We start from the raw sequence: 15,061 nt of genomic DNA, 5'->3' as shown, positions 1-15,061 counted from the left end.
GTGATGACCTTCCGACTCAGGGGGAAAATCCAAGACCCAATTGATGGACAGCCAATCAGTGACTGGAGCGGCGTCCTGCCCCAATCACTGACTGGCTGAGAGAGCTGTCAATCAGCCAGGTCATGACATTGGCTGAGAAGAAGATCCCAGAGGCCCGTGGGGGTCCCGGAGCAGTGATGGACAGACACCCTGCCTTTTCCAAAAATAATTGCAGCCTCGTACTTCTCCTTTAAGATGGTCGTACGCAATAGATAAATAAAGTAGGTTGATCAGGTTGAACAGCTGTTGAACAACAATCATTTGATGAACACTCTATGTATACACATATGTATTACATACTGGGCATTCTTGATCAATAACACCAAGTGAACCTTGCTATGGACGTTCTAAGAATACTCTGAGAGTGTTTTTTCCAGAAAGACAGACTGTCATCAGCTAAAAGATTCTCTGTTTCCTGAATCCCTTAGTGACGCATGCCATACAAGTATGAAACAGCAGCTGGAGTTTTATGGACTGTACATGTATGGTAAGATTTTACTATAATACTATGAAGCGAGCTCAGTAGATGAGCTTACTTCATAATCAGTGACTACAAGCTACTATTAGCAGCTGACAGTCTCCATTAATGACCAACATCAGTGATTAGGCTGATGTCCATTTACCAGCAATTTATAGTTGTAGAAATTGTAAAATAACAATAAAAAAGCTATGTTGTAATTGCACTTATCTATAGAATAAACATCACAAATTGCCGGAAGGTGCACACGTGTCAACTAAATTCCACCCATAGCTCCACCTCACTCTTGATCCCTTGTAGGCCACATGCCTAAAAGAATCTACAGTCTACACAAGGAGGAGACAGGGTGGGGAACCAATGACTCTCTTTTCTTCCAGTTTACAACTGTGTCTGTGTTCTAAGGACAAATAAACAATGGCAATCAACTGGGGATCGTGGACATGTGCACTTGCTCTTGTACTGTGTGAAGATGGCCATTGGTGCCTGGGCTCAACAGAGGATCCTTCGGTGAGCCAGTCAGAAATTAGCTTCTGGTCTGGCCTTTTCTTTTTCACTATATATACAGCTCTCATTCAGCATCATGAAATAACTAGAGGCAGTGACAATGCAGATACCTCTCTTGGACCCAGGGATCACATGATTGCATGACTGAGATGATAAAATAAAATAGAATCAGATCAGCTCTGCCAGTGACTGGTGTTACCACAAGGGGCTATTTTACCCTGTAACTAGGGCCTCTATGATTTCCCCACTTGCTTTATAAGGCTATGTCCCACTTCAGGAACATATCAGGCAAATACTGCATAGAGATTTTAAAAAATGTTTTGGTTTTTTTTTATTGCTGTGTAGACAGTGTACACTGAAACTAGTTAAAGGATGTGTCAAACCGTGAAAGTGGATCAAAATGTTTGAGGAATTTGGTGTCACATATTAAAGGGGTATTCCCATAACCTAAACTTTTGTTAGGTGATGGGGAATGCAACCTTTGGCCCCTTGTTGTCCCTGGACTGTTGTCACTCGTTGCCTAGTTTGCCTAGAACTTAAAATGTATGATTGCACTTGGATATTAAATATATACATACCTTAAGCTGGTTTTATTTATAGGTAAGTCTACCTGGATGATGTTGGCCTCAGAAACACGTCTCAATGTGGAAATTGTCATCCTTGTGTGATAAAGCTATACAATCTATTTTGTCGCCGTCCTTGTCAGAAATTAAACGTGGGCATGTTGGTAACCCAGAGGCTAAAGATAGAAGCCTAAGTGTTAATCAGTCTTCATTAAATCACCTTAGTCCCAGAACCACTACAGCTATAGTCGGAGGAGCCGAGGAAATAATTGGCTGTTTAACAATGTTTTGTTCCTGTAGAACAGAAATGACTTCAGTAGAGCAGAGCAGGAGAAATTAAAAATGATTAGAAAAGGGAAAGTGATTTCTGAGCCGGTGAATTTCACAATGCGGTGCGACTGCTTTTGTGCATTAGCAGTGGGGGGTTAGTTGCTTCATATTGCTGTTCTAGCTAGAGAAAATGAGATGCTATTTTTAGACATTTGTCTATCCAGTAATATTGCTATTTTCTTTTCCCTCTTCAATGTACCTTTTTGTCTGATACTGAATAGGGCCGTTGTACAAGCACATTTTATGATACTAGCTGTGGAAACAAAGTTTTAATTATTACCTAAAGGCTAATAGCTGTAAAGCAATTTAGGTGGCATACGTAATTGTATTGAGTATATATCCGGCTACTGGTTACTTTGATTTTAAAATGTTATCCATGTCCTTGGTAGAAGAATACACTTGAAATATAACTGAGACCCAAGGAATAGTCTTAAAGGGAAACTATCAGCAGGTTAGACGAATCTAATCTGCTGCCAATATGTCCGTATATCGCACTGGGTGCTGATTATGAAGGTAAGTTTCTTACCTCATGTCTTGGTGCTGTTTCTGTGTAGTTTGTAGTTTAATCCCTAGGCTTGTAAGGGGGTTTGGTGCACTGGGGGAGGGTCTACAATCAGTCTCAAGGTTGAAAATTTGTCCTTGGATTGGTTTTCCTTGTTGAAGATTCTATTGACCACCTGCAGTAAATTTAAAGTGTATCTGTAGTTTTAAAAAACTTTTTACATGTCATAGAGACATGTCAAAAGTTTTGATCCGGGTCTGAGTGTTCAGACCTGTACTGATCGCGAGCTCTGTTTGAGTCAAAGAGTCGGGCTCGGACTTACATTAGGAGCCCGACTCATCATGTGAAACAGAGCTAGTAGAGGACAGCGCTTAGTATAGTCTTCTCCCGGCTCGTTTTCACCATCGGTATAGATCTGAACACTCAGACCCGGACAGTTTAAAACTTTTGACAAATCTCTGACATGTCAAAAGTTTTTTTCAAATGACAGTGACAGTCCTAAATTTTTGATCTGCAGATCTGCATTGTAACATTTTTCCCCTATTGTTTTTTTGGGGGGATTATGAAACATATTTTGGTTCGAGTGTTTTAGTGTACAGAAATACAGGGTAGGCAGAAATAAGGATTGAAAATCTATCTCACCTAAAAAAAAAAATGGGGGCTGTTCAACATTGGCGCTGTTTCATGTAAATCCACAGTAGGATACAGAGTATTACAAAGATTCCTTCTTATTAGTAAAATCCTATTGCAAGGTGAAAACAAGACAGCAAAAATCTGTGTTTTATGTTTTTAGGGCAGCTTTAGACCTACTTCATACCTTGCAGTTTAGGCTGTCCTAGCCACATGCTTGACCCATAGTTTGGCTGTAGTAAATATACCATATTGCCCTTAAAGGAACACTCCACAGCGATCATAGCAGCCTCCTCCCCAGGTACTGTATATAGGAATATACAGTGGTCCCTCAACAATATTAATTGGAGCAACCACGAACAGAAACACTCTCCCGGCACTACACACTGGGCCCAATAGCATACACAGCCGCTATAAATAATGCGGCAAAACAGCTCTGCGATCTCTGGCTCCTATATACCATTAAGTGGTGCTCAGCATATGCATTCCATTTCATGTGTGTACAGTCAGATAAAGAATGCGGCACTCACCACTGGTAATGATAAAAGACCTTTATTTCTTCCTCGGGTCGTGAAGTAGAGGCTTCACTAGAGGGCCCTCTTGTGAAGCCTCTACTCCACAACCCAAGGAAGGAATAAAGGTCTTTTATCATTACCAGTGGTGAGTGCCGCATTCTTTATCTGACTATACACAAAATTAATTGGTTCTGGAAGGACCATTGTAAGTTGAGGGACCACTGTACAGTACACTGGGGGAACTGGACCCTGCTCTGTATAGCGCTGTGCAGCAGCACTTCAGTAGAGCACGGGAAAGGCAACTGCAGAGCTTAGATTACCCTGCAGTTCCTGACACAAACATTGGTGGTAGCAGAAGGGGCCATGTCACCCCTTACTGCTGCCAGTCAAAGGAGGTGCATATGTAAATAAAAATATATTTCCTGTATAAGTTTGGCATATGCCTGTTTTTTGTCAGTGTCCCTTTCTGAAGAGAAAAGCATTAACACCTATTCTTTTCAGTATTCTACTATAAAAAGGTATTCTTTCTGCCTCATTGGGGAGAGGTGGGGGTGTAATTCTTAGGGTCCTAATTAGAGATGAGCGAACCGGGTTCGGGTTCGAGTCGATCCGAACCCGAACGATCGGCATTTGATTAGCAGTGGCTGCTGAACTTGGATAAAGCTCTAAGGTTGTCTGGAGAATGTGGATTCAGCCAATGACTATATCCATGTTTTCCACATAGCCTTAGGGCTTTATCCAACTTTAGCAGCCACCGCTAATCAAATGCCGAAAGTTTGGGTTCGGATCGACTCAGGCATGCACGAGGTTCGCTCATCTCTAGTCCTAATACACGGGCCGATGGGGGCCCAATGAATACTGTAAAGGAGCGCTGATCTGCTAGATCCGCTCGTTTACTGGGCCTATTACACAGCCTGATAATCATTTAGCAAGAGCTGCATGGACATCGTTACCAATGCCCTTGCAGCCCTTGCCCAAACAGTATACATTACCCATTTACGCTCCAGGGTTCCTCCTGTGGTCTGCTTCTTCTCCGGTACCGCACGCTGCAGCTTCAGAGCTGACTGGCCGCTCAGCCAATCACTGGCCACAGCGGTCCCGGCCAGTGATTGGCTGGGTGGCCCGTCAGCTCAGACAGACCACTCTGAAGCTTCGACCCATTCGCCCGATTATCACTCTGTGTAATAGGACCCTCAGTGACTACACAACTAACAATTTTAAGCCCTATTGTTTTTTAGTGCTGTTGTACAGTGGCTTTTTTGGGGGAAAAACACCAGCATTCCGTAGCAGCATATATAATATTGCCTTTTGGTATATTTTTTTATCGTTTTCATAATTTTTTAAAATTAAAACTATTAACCTGTGAAATGCATAACCAAACTAATTGTTATCTCACTTAGGTGATTATCAATTTAAATGGACTTCAACAAGATTTACAGGAAGAAGGATGGTTCAGACTGAGTCCTGGGAAGTCTAAAGCTAGTGTGGACGAGTAAGTTGACAGCAGCCTACTTTTTTAAGATTATTTATGTAGTATACTCATACTGTATATACTGTTTAATGAATCACACGGTCTTTGGAAAAGTTCAGCCAAGAAAATGTCAGACCTTTAGAAAACCCTAAGCAGCACTTGCATGTTTCAGGAAGCGTTTTAAATCCTTAAATTAAGTTCTTTTTATAGAACATTCATGTACTCTCTAACAAAAAAGGTATTTAGAATAAAAGGGTATTTAGAGGAAATAGAAGGGACTCTTTGAAATTTGCAACCTACGTTAAGTTAGTATTCTGTACTGTGGAAGAAAGCCATGTAGATTCCAGTGGAGAAGATTGATCCTTGAGATGTGTCAATCCACTTAGCATGAGACATTTTGACTTTTACTTGAAGTGATTATAGTGTGATGTTCTTTGACGTTTCAGGCTACGGGAGATCCTTTTGAGTTTGTGTAGTTTAGGGAAACTCTCCAGCTGGGTCCCTGTTCTGCATCATCTTTGTAGCTGGCACGGAAAGTGCACATTGAACCTTGATGGAGTGGCACTAAAAAAATATAGTGTGTCCATATGTGGTCTGGCACCCCATTAATAAGTGGTTGTATGTGTATACATACATTTCCAAATAATTCATACTGCCAGATGGTTACTGTTGGCGGCCATTTAAAAAAATATGGTATATGGTTTTTTTTTGGATAACAATCTATAAGGGAAATCAGCTTCTGATTATCACAGTTGGGGTTGCAAAATCCTCATTTATCTCCGTCAAACATAGGTACATAATGGCAGAGATAATCTATATGGTGGAAATTCAGATCTTAAAAGTTTTTCTTTTACTGAAAGGAGTCCATATCCTTCATCCTAATTCTGTTTTCCCAATGATGAGAATTTCTTTGCTGTTCCTTTGCCACATCACACATGAAAAAAGAACTGATTTTCATACCACTTTTACTCCTGAAGGAGTGTCTGACTCCAACTGTGATTACCAATGTATGTGGCTGTTAGTTTCAGCTTTGTTTCACAGGTGTGATGGTTCCCTGGGCCTGTCCATGTTGTGCATTTTGCCATCCCCATGTTAGAAAAAAAAAGTCTAGGTAAATGGAACTGTGAAATACAGCGTGATAGAGATTCCGAAAAAACTGCAGTACTCTGTAAGGCCATGTTCACACAATGTGCTTTCTTCTCTGTTTAAAATGACGTCAGTCATTTTGAGTCTAAAATAACGGATGTCATTTTGCTTTCTGGCCTCCCCTTAGTGCAATGACTGGTGTTTGTACATTATTCTAGTTTGGGATACTAATTGGACTTTGAATGTGGCTTAATTGAAAAGTCCATTGACTTTAATAGTAAAATCGGAGAAAGAACGGTGACAAAAGAAAAACTGTGTGTGAACAACTAATAAAAAACGTCCACTGTTTGCAAAAGACGTCTGAAAATAATGATCATGTTCACTATTTTGACGTCCTCTGTAAAAACGGCCGTTATTGAATGCATTTTGTGCATTGGACGTCCCACTTCCCATTGACTTCAATGCATTGCCATTGCAGTCAGTTAAATCGTGGCAAAAACGGACTTTATTTTAAATATCAAGATCTGCCGCCTTTTCTTTATTTTTGACATTGTGTGAACATAGCCTAAGCTTGTGCAAAAAAGGTGAACTGTATCTATTGCTTCAAGCACCCAAAAATATAGTATTTGGGAGGGGGGCTTGATGCAGTAAATACAGTTTAGAAAGTGCAGTGTTTTTTTTTTCAGAATCTTTATATAGTTAGGCCTTGGCTCTGGACCGTGTGCACCCTCACATGCTGTTCTATATGCTGTGCTGACGTCCATGTATAAGATAGATGAATAGATAGACAACCACTTTTTGATCATCAATTTGGTGTGCCACAGCATTTTTTGATATAGATAGACAGACAGACAGACAGACAGACAAAATATTCGATTTTCTTCCCATACATTGATTGATGTCACCTCTGTTCAGGGGAAATCTTGGGTCTCTGCAGCTGCAAGTACGTCTCCGTGATGAGACTGTTTTACCATCCGATTACTACAAGCCTCTGGTGCAGTTGCTGTGTCAGGAAGTTAAAGCATCTCATAAGGTAATACAATACAAAGAACAAATACAGTGTTGTGTAAGGTATTAGTATTATGTTTCTGGTGAGTTTCCTGCTGTTACAGGATATCTGAATATGGCAGTGGTTATAATGTAAGCTGATGCAGATGCTATTTTACCTGTTGTTATAAATTGATGGTTGATGAAATTTGGAAGAATAAATTCTCAGATTTCATTTAACTGGGTTTAATAAAAAAAAATCTTACTCTAAAGTCAGGATACATTAGACAAGTAATGACTAGACTACTCCTTTACTCTATGCCAGGAAGCCACACGTACAATGTCATTATTAGGCTTACTTAGCCACTTTGCCATCCAGTATCTGCATTATTAGGCAATGGTATCTGATCCAGTCATATAGCTAATGCACCACGTTTGGCAGTATTATGACATGGTAAACAATGGCTGCCATGTTTGTGCCAAAAACACAATCCACAGATCCGGTTTCTTTACTAAGCTTTGTAGATAATTTTGTTAGAATTTAATGAATAATGAGCACATTAGGGAATAAAGCCAAACAGGAATAATGTGGTGCCACTAAAAGTCATGGAAATCCACTTTACAATCATTCATTAATATGGACAGAGTGGCAGGCTGGGGATCCTTACGCTGGTCTAGACCCAGTCTATTTGGATCCTTAGAAGCCTCTGAGCTCTTGATTCTATCTTTTATTCTGATTTCTAAGCTATAGTTGGCATCCCAACCATCTTATCTTATTGGTTGGTAAGTAACTATACTAAACTGTTCCCACGCCATATATCTGAACTCTACCCTGATTACAACAAAGCTCACTTATCATTTATATATCCTAAATATATAACAAAGATTAAAAATTTTATAGGGAATCTGTCCAATAAAAACTGCGTGCAAACTGCTGACAGCGGGAGAGACCAAGTATGACAAGAAGGTACATAGTACTAGGGATGAGAGAACCAAATCTTATGAACCGAGATTAATTCCAAACTTTGCAAAAAAAAAAACTAAACTTTTTGCAAAGTTCAGAATGAGTTCGTAAAGATGGTGGCTGCACATTAAAATACACATAAGAAAAAGGGTACTGTATACTCACCTGTCTGTGCTCCTCTTCAGCTAATCGTTGGCCATGGTGCTGTCCCATCTCAGTCAGTCAGTGATTGGCTGAGCGGGCTGTCCCAAGATGAGAGTGACAGGCAATCATTGACTGACTGAGACGGGACAGCGCTGCGGCCAGTAATTGGCTCATCCTGAGACCAGTGACATTTTGCTTAGCCAATCACTGGTTGCTGCACTGTCCCATCTCAGTCAGTGATTTGCTAAAGGCGGCTGCCGAGGGACACCATAGACCGGAGAAGAACACTGGGGGAGCACAGACAGGTGAGTAGAGCTGAGTAAAAATTGCTGAACTGCACCAAAACAGCTAAATGCCTGCAATCATTTAGCTGTTTTAGTGTGGTTCATTTAGGGTTTGGACGAACTCGAACTTTGCCTCCACATAGTTCCTTTTCTTGGCCTGTCCGTGATTCCAAAATGATTTTATCTAGAGATGAGCGAACCGGGTTTGGGTTCGAGTCGATCCGAACCCGAACGTTCGGTATTTGATTAGCTGGGGCTGCTGAACTTGGATAAAGCTCTAAGGTTGTCTGGAAAACATGGATACAGCCAATGACTATATCCATGTTTTCCACACAGCCTTGGGGCTTTATCCAAGTTCAGCAGCCACCGCTAATCAAATGCCGAACGTTTGGGTTCGGATGGACTCGAGCATGCTCCAGGTTCGCTCATCTCTAATTTTATCTGCTGCTGGCAAGTGTCACAGAAGCTATCCAGCTTCTGAAGTGTCTCAGTTGGAACACTTCTTAGCACCCCTTTGCCTCTTTCTTTCAGCTTAATTGTCAGGCAATGCTCAGCGTCCAGCATTCAGCTATTTCTAAGTCTGCATCATGGAAGCAGAGCCCTGAATTTTTTTTTTTACATTATACCTACAGCCATTGGACTAAAAGTTTGCAGAACACTTATGTTTTATTCCAGTGATATATAGTCATATTTGGGACAGTGCACTGTCTCCCTCTGCACTGTTCACCTCTGTATACCTTTAGATACTCCTAACCATTAAGTGAGACCACTTTTGTTACTGCTTATTTTAAAATACTGAATTGATCCCTTGTGTTTAGAAGACTTCTAGGCCCAATTCACACATCTGTAAAGCCGTCCACATCTGTAACCGTCCGCATTTGCGCTGACCCATTCCATACAGCCGCATAATGACTTGCGTCCTTTTTTCTGCATCACAGATCCTGGCCTCAACATGGAGCCATAACACCAATGGGTGTGTGTATGGGTCTTTATTCTGTTCTGGATCCACAAATGTGGACAGAATAAACAGACATGTGAAATGGGCCTTACTCTAATATCAGATATTGGGACCTGCAGATTCCCTTGAACTTTTTCATTACGTTATAAACTATACGATACATAATATATAACTGTTGGTTAAATTATTTGACGCTTATTTTACCCAATTCCACCATAGAACATGCGATTAATAAAATAAGCTGTCGAATCCAACAGGCCTGGTTGTTTCTTGCTCCGACATTTGCTTTTTGGTAAAAATGAGGTTGCCTCTATGCACATTATGAAGTCAGCCTATCCCACATATTGTGGCGGGTTCTATTAATGTTGTCTAATGTGTATAAGCACTTTAAAGAAACTGGTTGTCAATAAGTGTAATGATATGTTTACTGTCTGTTGTTTCACTAAATGTAAATGTGTACCACATGCTGTGATATACTTATTTCCTAAACATTTATTCTAAATAGGAAAAAAGTGGTCATTTAATAACTCTAATTGATGAGACCACCTCGGCTGAGTGTAGACAGGAAGTTGCAGCCAACCTTGTAAAAATCTTTTTTGGACAAGGACTAGCGAAGGAATTCTTAGATCTGCTCTTCAGACTAGAACTTGATAAAACAAGTAAGTAGAATGTTTTAATGTGGTTCTTCTGTAGATATTGTGACCAAGATTACCTGTGCAGCATGCAAATACACTTCCTTTGTAGAACTGGTACAGATCTAGGGTCACAGACTCGGCCTATGTTCACACATAGTTGGGGAGATTTATCAAACATGGTGTAAAGTGAAACTGGCTCAGTTGCCCCTAGCAACCCATCAGATTCCACCTTTCATTTTCCAAAGAGTCTGTGTGGAATGAAAAGTGGAATCTGATTGGTTGCTAGGGGCAACTGAGTCAGTTTCACTTTACACCATGTTTGATAAATCTCCCCCAGTATTTCCATCAGTCTTTTTTCAACCAAAATCTGGAGTCACCGGCACTAACAAAAAAGAGTCCAGAGTCTGTGTGAAAAACACAGAAACTGTAGCTTTACACTGTAAGGGGGTATTTTATTTTAAACCCCGCCCCTTATTCGTGGCAGGATACACTAAGAGACGTACACCTCTTAGTGAATCCAGCCCGGCGCCCAAATCTGCGCCCGGCGTACCAAATCTACACCTGCTTCCAGCAGGTGTAGAATTACGTCCAGATTTGCGCCTGCAAGCAGGCGTAAATCATGATAAATGAGGTGTGGGAGGAGGCCACGCCTCCTCCCCGCCTCATCACGCCCCTGCAAGCTCCACCAGCCCGCCCATCGGTTGAGGGGGCATATGGGAGGTGTACGCCAGGGAGAAGGAGCGAATCTGCACCTTCTCCCTGGCGTACACCTCGGGCGCACCCTTTGTAAATCCCCCCCTCAGTGTTTATACTCCCTTCTACCTCTTCCCTGATTATTTCGACCTACCACCACCATCTGGCCATCTGGCAGCCCTTTTTTTTGGATGGCTGTCATTTTGCGGACAAATAACTGCCACTATTTTGAAATAACAGACCATGAAATGATGTCCGTCCAAAAAAACATCTGTCAGACAGCTTAAAAAATGTCTGTTAGACAGCTTACTGTTGATTTAGATTTTGAAAGCTCTTCCCAATTGGCGTGCTGTCACTCCACTAAAAGACCTGGTGTTTTACTTTTTCATTTATTTTAATTTACTTATTTTTTTTATCATTACTCCAGATGAACCAAATACATTATTCAGAAGCAACTCTTTGGCTTCTAAGTCAATGGAATCATTTCTTAAGGTAAAAATCTGTTTCTCATACATTTGTATTTTTATGATGTTTCTCCACCTTTTATCATGATTTGGTGTTCTTAAGTCTGACATTGTGGGTGGATTCATTCCTTAATACATACTTATAATAGTTAAAGTTGTGTTTTCCTGATCGAGAGTTCCTGATCGAGAGAATCTTCAACACACCGTATGTACAATGATCAGAAATCTGTCTGGTTGCAGCCACCACTTTAGGGGATTTTACCTTACTGAATACTGCTTTATTATTGAGTTATAGTATACAGCCAACACATTATCTGCTGCCACTCATGGCTAAAGGCAGATGTTTAGCATGTAAAGCAATGGCCCAGAATTTTTGTCTTTTGCCTATTGTTTCTAACAATATACCTTCTCTTAAAACTTAAATCTCTTTAGTCACAAAAAGCTTAAAGAGGATGCACCCCCAGGTCCGTCCTCTTTAACCTGACACAGGGATAGAACACATGGGGAAGCCGATGCCGCAGTTCGTTTTTTGAACCGTGGCCCGGTCCCCCTGTACGGCGCCGTTCTTTCCACGGTTACCGGCCGGTGCTCAAGCACTGGAGGTAGGCCAGCCCACCCCCAGTGGGAGGGAATTCCCTCCCTTCTATGACGCGGTTCCTTTGATTCTAACTAACTGTGTCAGACTGGAAAGAATACACCACTTCCTGCAGGACATACATACAAATCTCTGGCACTTACTGGCACCAGTTGATCTGAAAGAAAAAAATGTTGGTGAACTTGAGTCCATGCTTGTTTGTCTTTTTATGTATTTCTTTGCTGGTAAAATAATTCCAATTCAGTACTCTGAATTTCTGCATAGCATTTACCAAAAAAAGTAAATCCAAACTCACTGTAATGTTTTTTTATTTTATTTTTGTTTGTTTGTTTTATAGGTGGCAGGAACACAGTATCTACATAGTGTTGTTGGCCCAACAATAAATCGTATCTTTGAAGAGAAAAAATATATTGAACTTGACCCCAGTAAAGTAGAAATAAAAGAAGCAGGGTAAGTGTTGCTATGGAATAGCTTACAGTGAAACCTCAATACTTGAACGGTCACTGTCATTTCATACAACTGTCCTCCATGTGATTCTTAACATTTTTGTAAATAACTTTATTTACCAAAAAAGACTCCTTACCCCAGAAAGACATCAGTTATGGCAAGATAGAACACAGGGAGGGGTCAGGGCTCCTTATGTGGAGCAAAGGGAGAGAGGAGAGAGTGACCCTGGGCTGTGTACAATACATGCAAGTTGTGACTTTTCAACCCTCCAGAGGATCTGCACTGTCCATAAAAGGTCAATCAAGGCTTCATTCTTATCTCAGCAGTAGGTCAGTGCATAGTGTAAGGGCCCTATTCCACTGGACGATTATCATTCAGATTATCGTTAAATCGTTCGGACCTTAACGATAATCGTTCGTTTAAGTAGCAGTTAACGATTAACAACTGAACGAGAAATCGTTGATCGTTTAATAAGACCTGGACCTATTTTTATCGTTGCTCGTTTGCAAATCGTTCGCATTGAATAAGATGTCTTTCGGTCGCTCGCAGTAGTGACGAACACAATAGCGACGACAAGATGGCCGCAAGAACGATGATAAGTAACGATTATCGTTCCATGTAAATAGGTGAACGATTTCAGGTCTTTCGCAATAGCGATCGTTTGGATCGTTTATCGTTAACGATTCTGCAAGCGATAATCGTCCCATGGAATAGGGCCCTAACTCCTTCCTTTATGTGCTGTACATAAAAGGTAGATCAAGGCTTCCTTATCATCTCAGCAGCAGCAGTTCAGTACTTAATGTAGCCATTTTCTTGCTGTGCTACTGCTGTATTTTTTTTCTGCTCAGATAGCACTTTCCAAATCTAGTGAATCAGGAACCCCTTCTCCCTCTTCATGTCCTGTATAGTACTTAACTGTCTATATCATCCTCCAGCACAGTGTCATAGTAGTCAATCCAGGGCATTCTCACCAGCACTATGTGATAGCCCAGCAGAAAGAAAGGAATAAGTACTGTGTCCTGACTGATCAGAGATGTAGAAAAGGAAGTAACTGTGTGTACTAATGGTAAACAGCCTTTATCTGCCCCCCCCCCCCCCATGAAATCTAGAGAATAAGAAATAGCTCTGTACCATGGAGGAGACCCTCAGTGACTCAATAACAGCAATGATAGCTTTAAAATCTTCTTGTCACCACTTATATACAGTATAGTACTATTTAATACTGATCTCCAGAAGTATACAGTATACAGCATGTTACCGTTTATTACTTATCTCTAGTATAAAGTATACAGGCCTGCACACAACTAGCAGGGATCTGCAGACTAAGGCTATGTTCACACTACGTAAGTTTTGTAACAATCATTGCCGTTGTAACAACGGACATGATTACTACAGAACTTACGCAGTGCTGCCTTCTAAGGAATCCCGTCCGGGGTGTATACACATAGGGGACATTTATGAAGTCCGGCGTTTTTTACGCCAGGCTTACAAATGTCCCCTCAGCTCCAGAGCTCAGGAGATTCATGTAGAGGCGCACTGCCTCTACATAAATCCCGAGCGCACGGAGCCTGTCCGTGCAAAAAATTCAGTATAATTTTTCCACGGGCAAAAAAAGCTAAATGTGGCGCAAGCAGAAGCCGCTCCCCCTCTGCGTGCATTTGCCATTTGCGAATATTTGTACGCCAATCTGCCCCATCTGAGTCTAAAAAAGGCATTTACACCTTTTCATACATGTCCCCCATAGCATACACTCCGGGTGGAATCCCTAGCGGCGCCGCAAGAAACTGAGATGTTAGTGTTTTTCGGCCGCTATTCAGTGAATAGAAGCATCAGAAAACCTGTCAGTGCGCACAATGGAGGGTCTTGCTCCGGCTGCACGCTCCATTGTGTGCAGCTGAGAATTCACTGCAGCTGAATTCAGATGCGAGCGCATCCGTGTGTGCCCCCATCCGAATTCAGCGGCAGTGAAGATCATCCGGCTGGTACAGAACGGCCGCTGTGTTACTACGTGGGAACATCGTCTAAGCATGTTCACAAAGAGCTGGATGTACACAACACAATAGAGCTAGTACTGGGGCCTGGGATGCCACATAATGGTGATTTTCCCACCACATAAATACTTTCAGCATATGTGATGAGTATAGGTAGGTGTTTCGGCAGTAATATTTTTTTTTTCTTTTGTGTGTGTGTGTGTGTATGTTTTTTTTTTTTTTGTTATCCACATATGGTTGAAGTATTTCGAGTAAAACCCAACATTGGGTAGGCTATAGCATATATTAAATAATCTCATTTTTTTAATTATTATTATTATTTATTAATTTATTAGATAATCTAATTTAGATTAGTCACTCTGCAGTGTTTATAAATGACGTACATGAATGGAGCCTCAGGTGACTGCTGTCATCAAAGTTGCTTATCTGGCTGTTTTTTACGCAGATAGAAAATAGAAAATTACTGTCTGGCATTGCTGTACAGTGAATGTCACCGCTGTAAATAGCAATGTTCAGGCTGTTTGCAACAATCCACATTTAACTGGTGTCACTTGTAACTTTCCATCTCTTCATTTATTGTCATTCGGTTATCATTGTCAGGAAATCATTGTAGGAAACTAATTTTATGTCACTTTCATAATAACCTTCACAAATATTGCTATAGATGTCACCACATAGGTCTGTGTCGGGTGTCTAGATTTATCACTGTCTGCAGTTTGTTGCAGTTTATGGACTATGTACCACTGCAAAAAAAATGATCAGGATATCCTAGGATAGATAT

The 15,061-nt window shown here is 41.0% G+C and overlaps 1 protein-coding gene across 1 annotated transcript in view; it reads left to right on the top strand.

Annotated features, from left to right (window-relative positions):
* LOC138793021 (ras GTPase-activating protein 4-like) overlaps positions 1-15,061 on the top strand; it is a 92,461-nt gene that overhangs the window by 54,370 nt on the left and 23,030 nt on the right. Inside the window, exons 8-12 of the mRNA XM_069971250.1 lie at positions 4,962-5,053; positions 7,034-7,151; positions 9,961-10,114; positions 11,211-11,275; positions 12,180-12,292. Of these exons, the coding sequence (XP_069827351.1) occupies positions 4,962-5,053; positions 7,034-7,151; positions 9,961-10,114; positions 11,211-11,275; positions 12,180-12,292 (542 nt within the window). The remainder of the gene's footprint in view (positions 1-4,961; positions 5,054-7,033; positions 7,152-9,960; positions 10,115-11,210; positions 11,276-12,179; positions 12,293-15,061) is intronic.

The sequence above is a fragment of the Dendropsophus ebraccatus genome, chromosome 5 (assembly GCF_027789765.1).
Source record: "Dendropsophus ebraccatus isolate aDenEbr1 chromosome 5, aDenEbr1.pat, whole genome shotgun sequence".
In the NCBI taxonomy this organism is placed as follows: domain Eukaryota; kingdom Metazoa; phylum Chordata; class Amphibia; order Anura; family Hylidae; genus Dendropsophus; species Dendropsophus ebraccatus.
The sequence above is the reverse complement of the archived record's forward strand: the minus strand, read 5'-3'. Positions and strand labels throughout refer to the sequence as shown.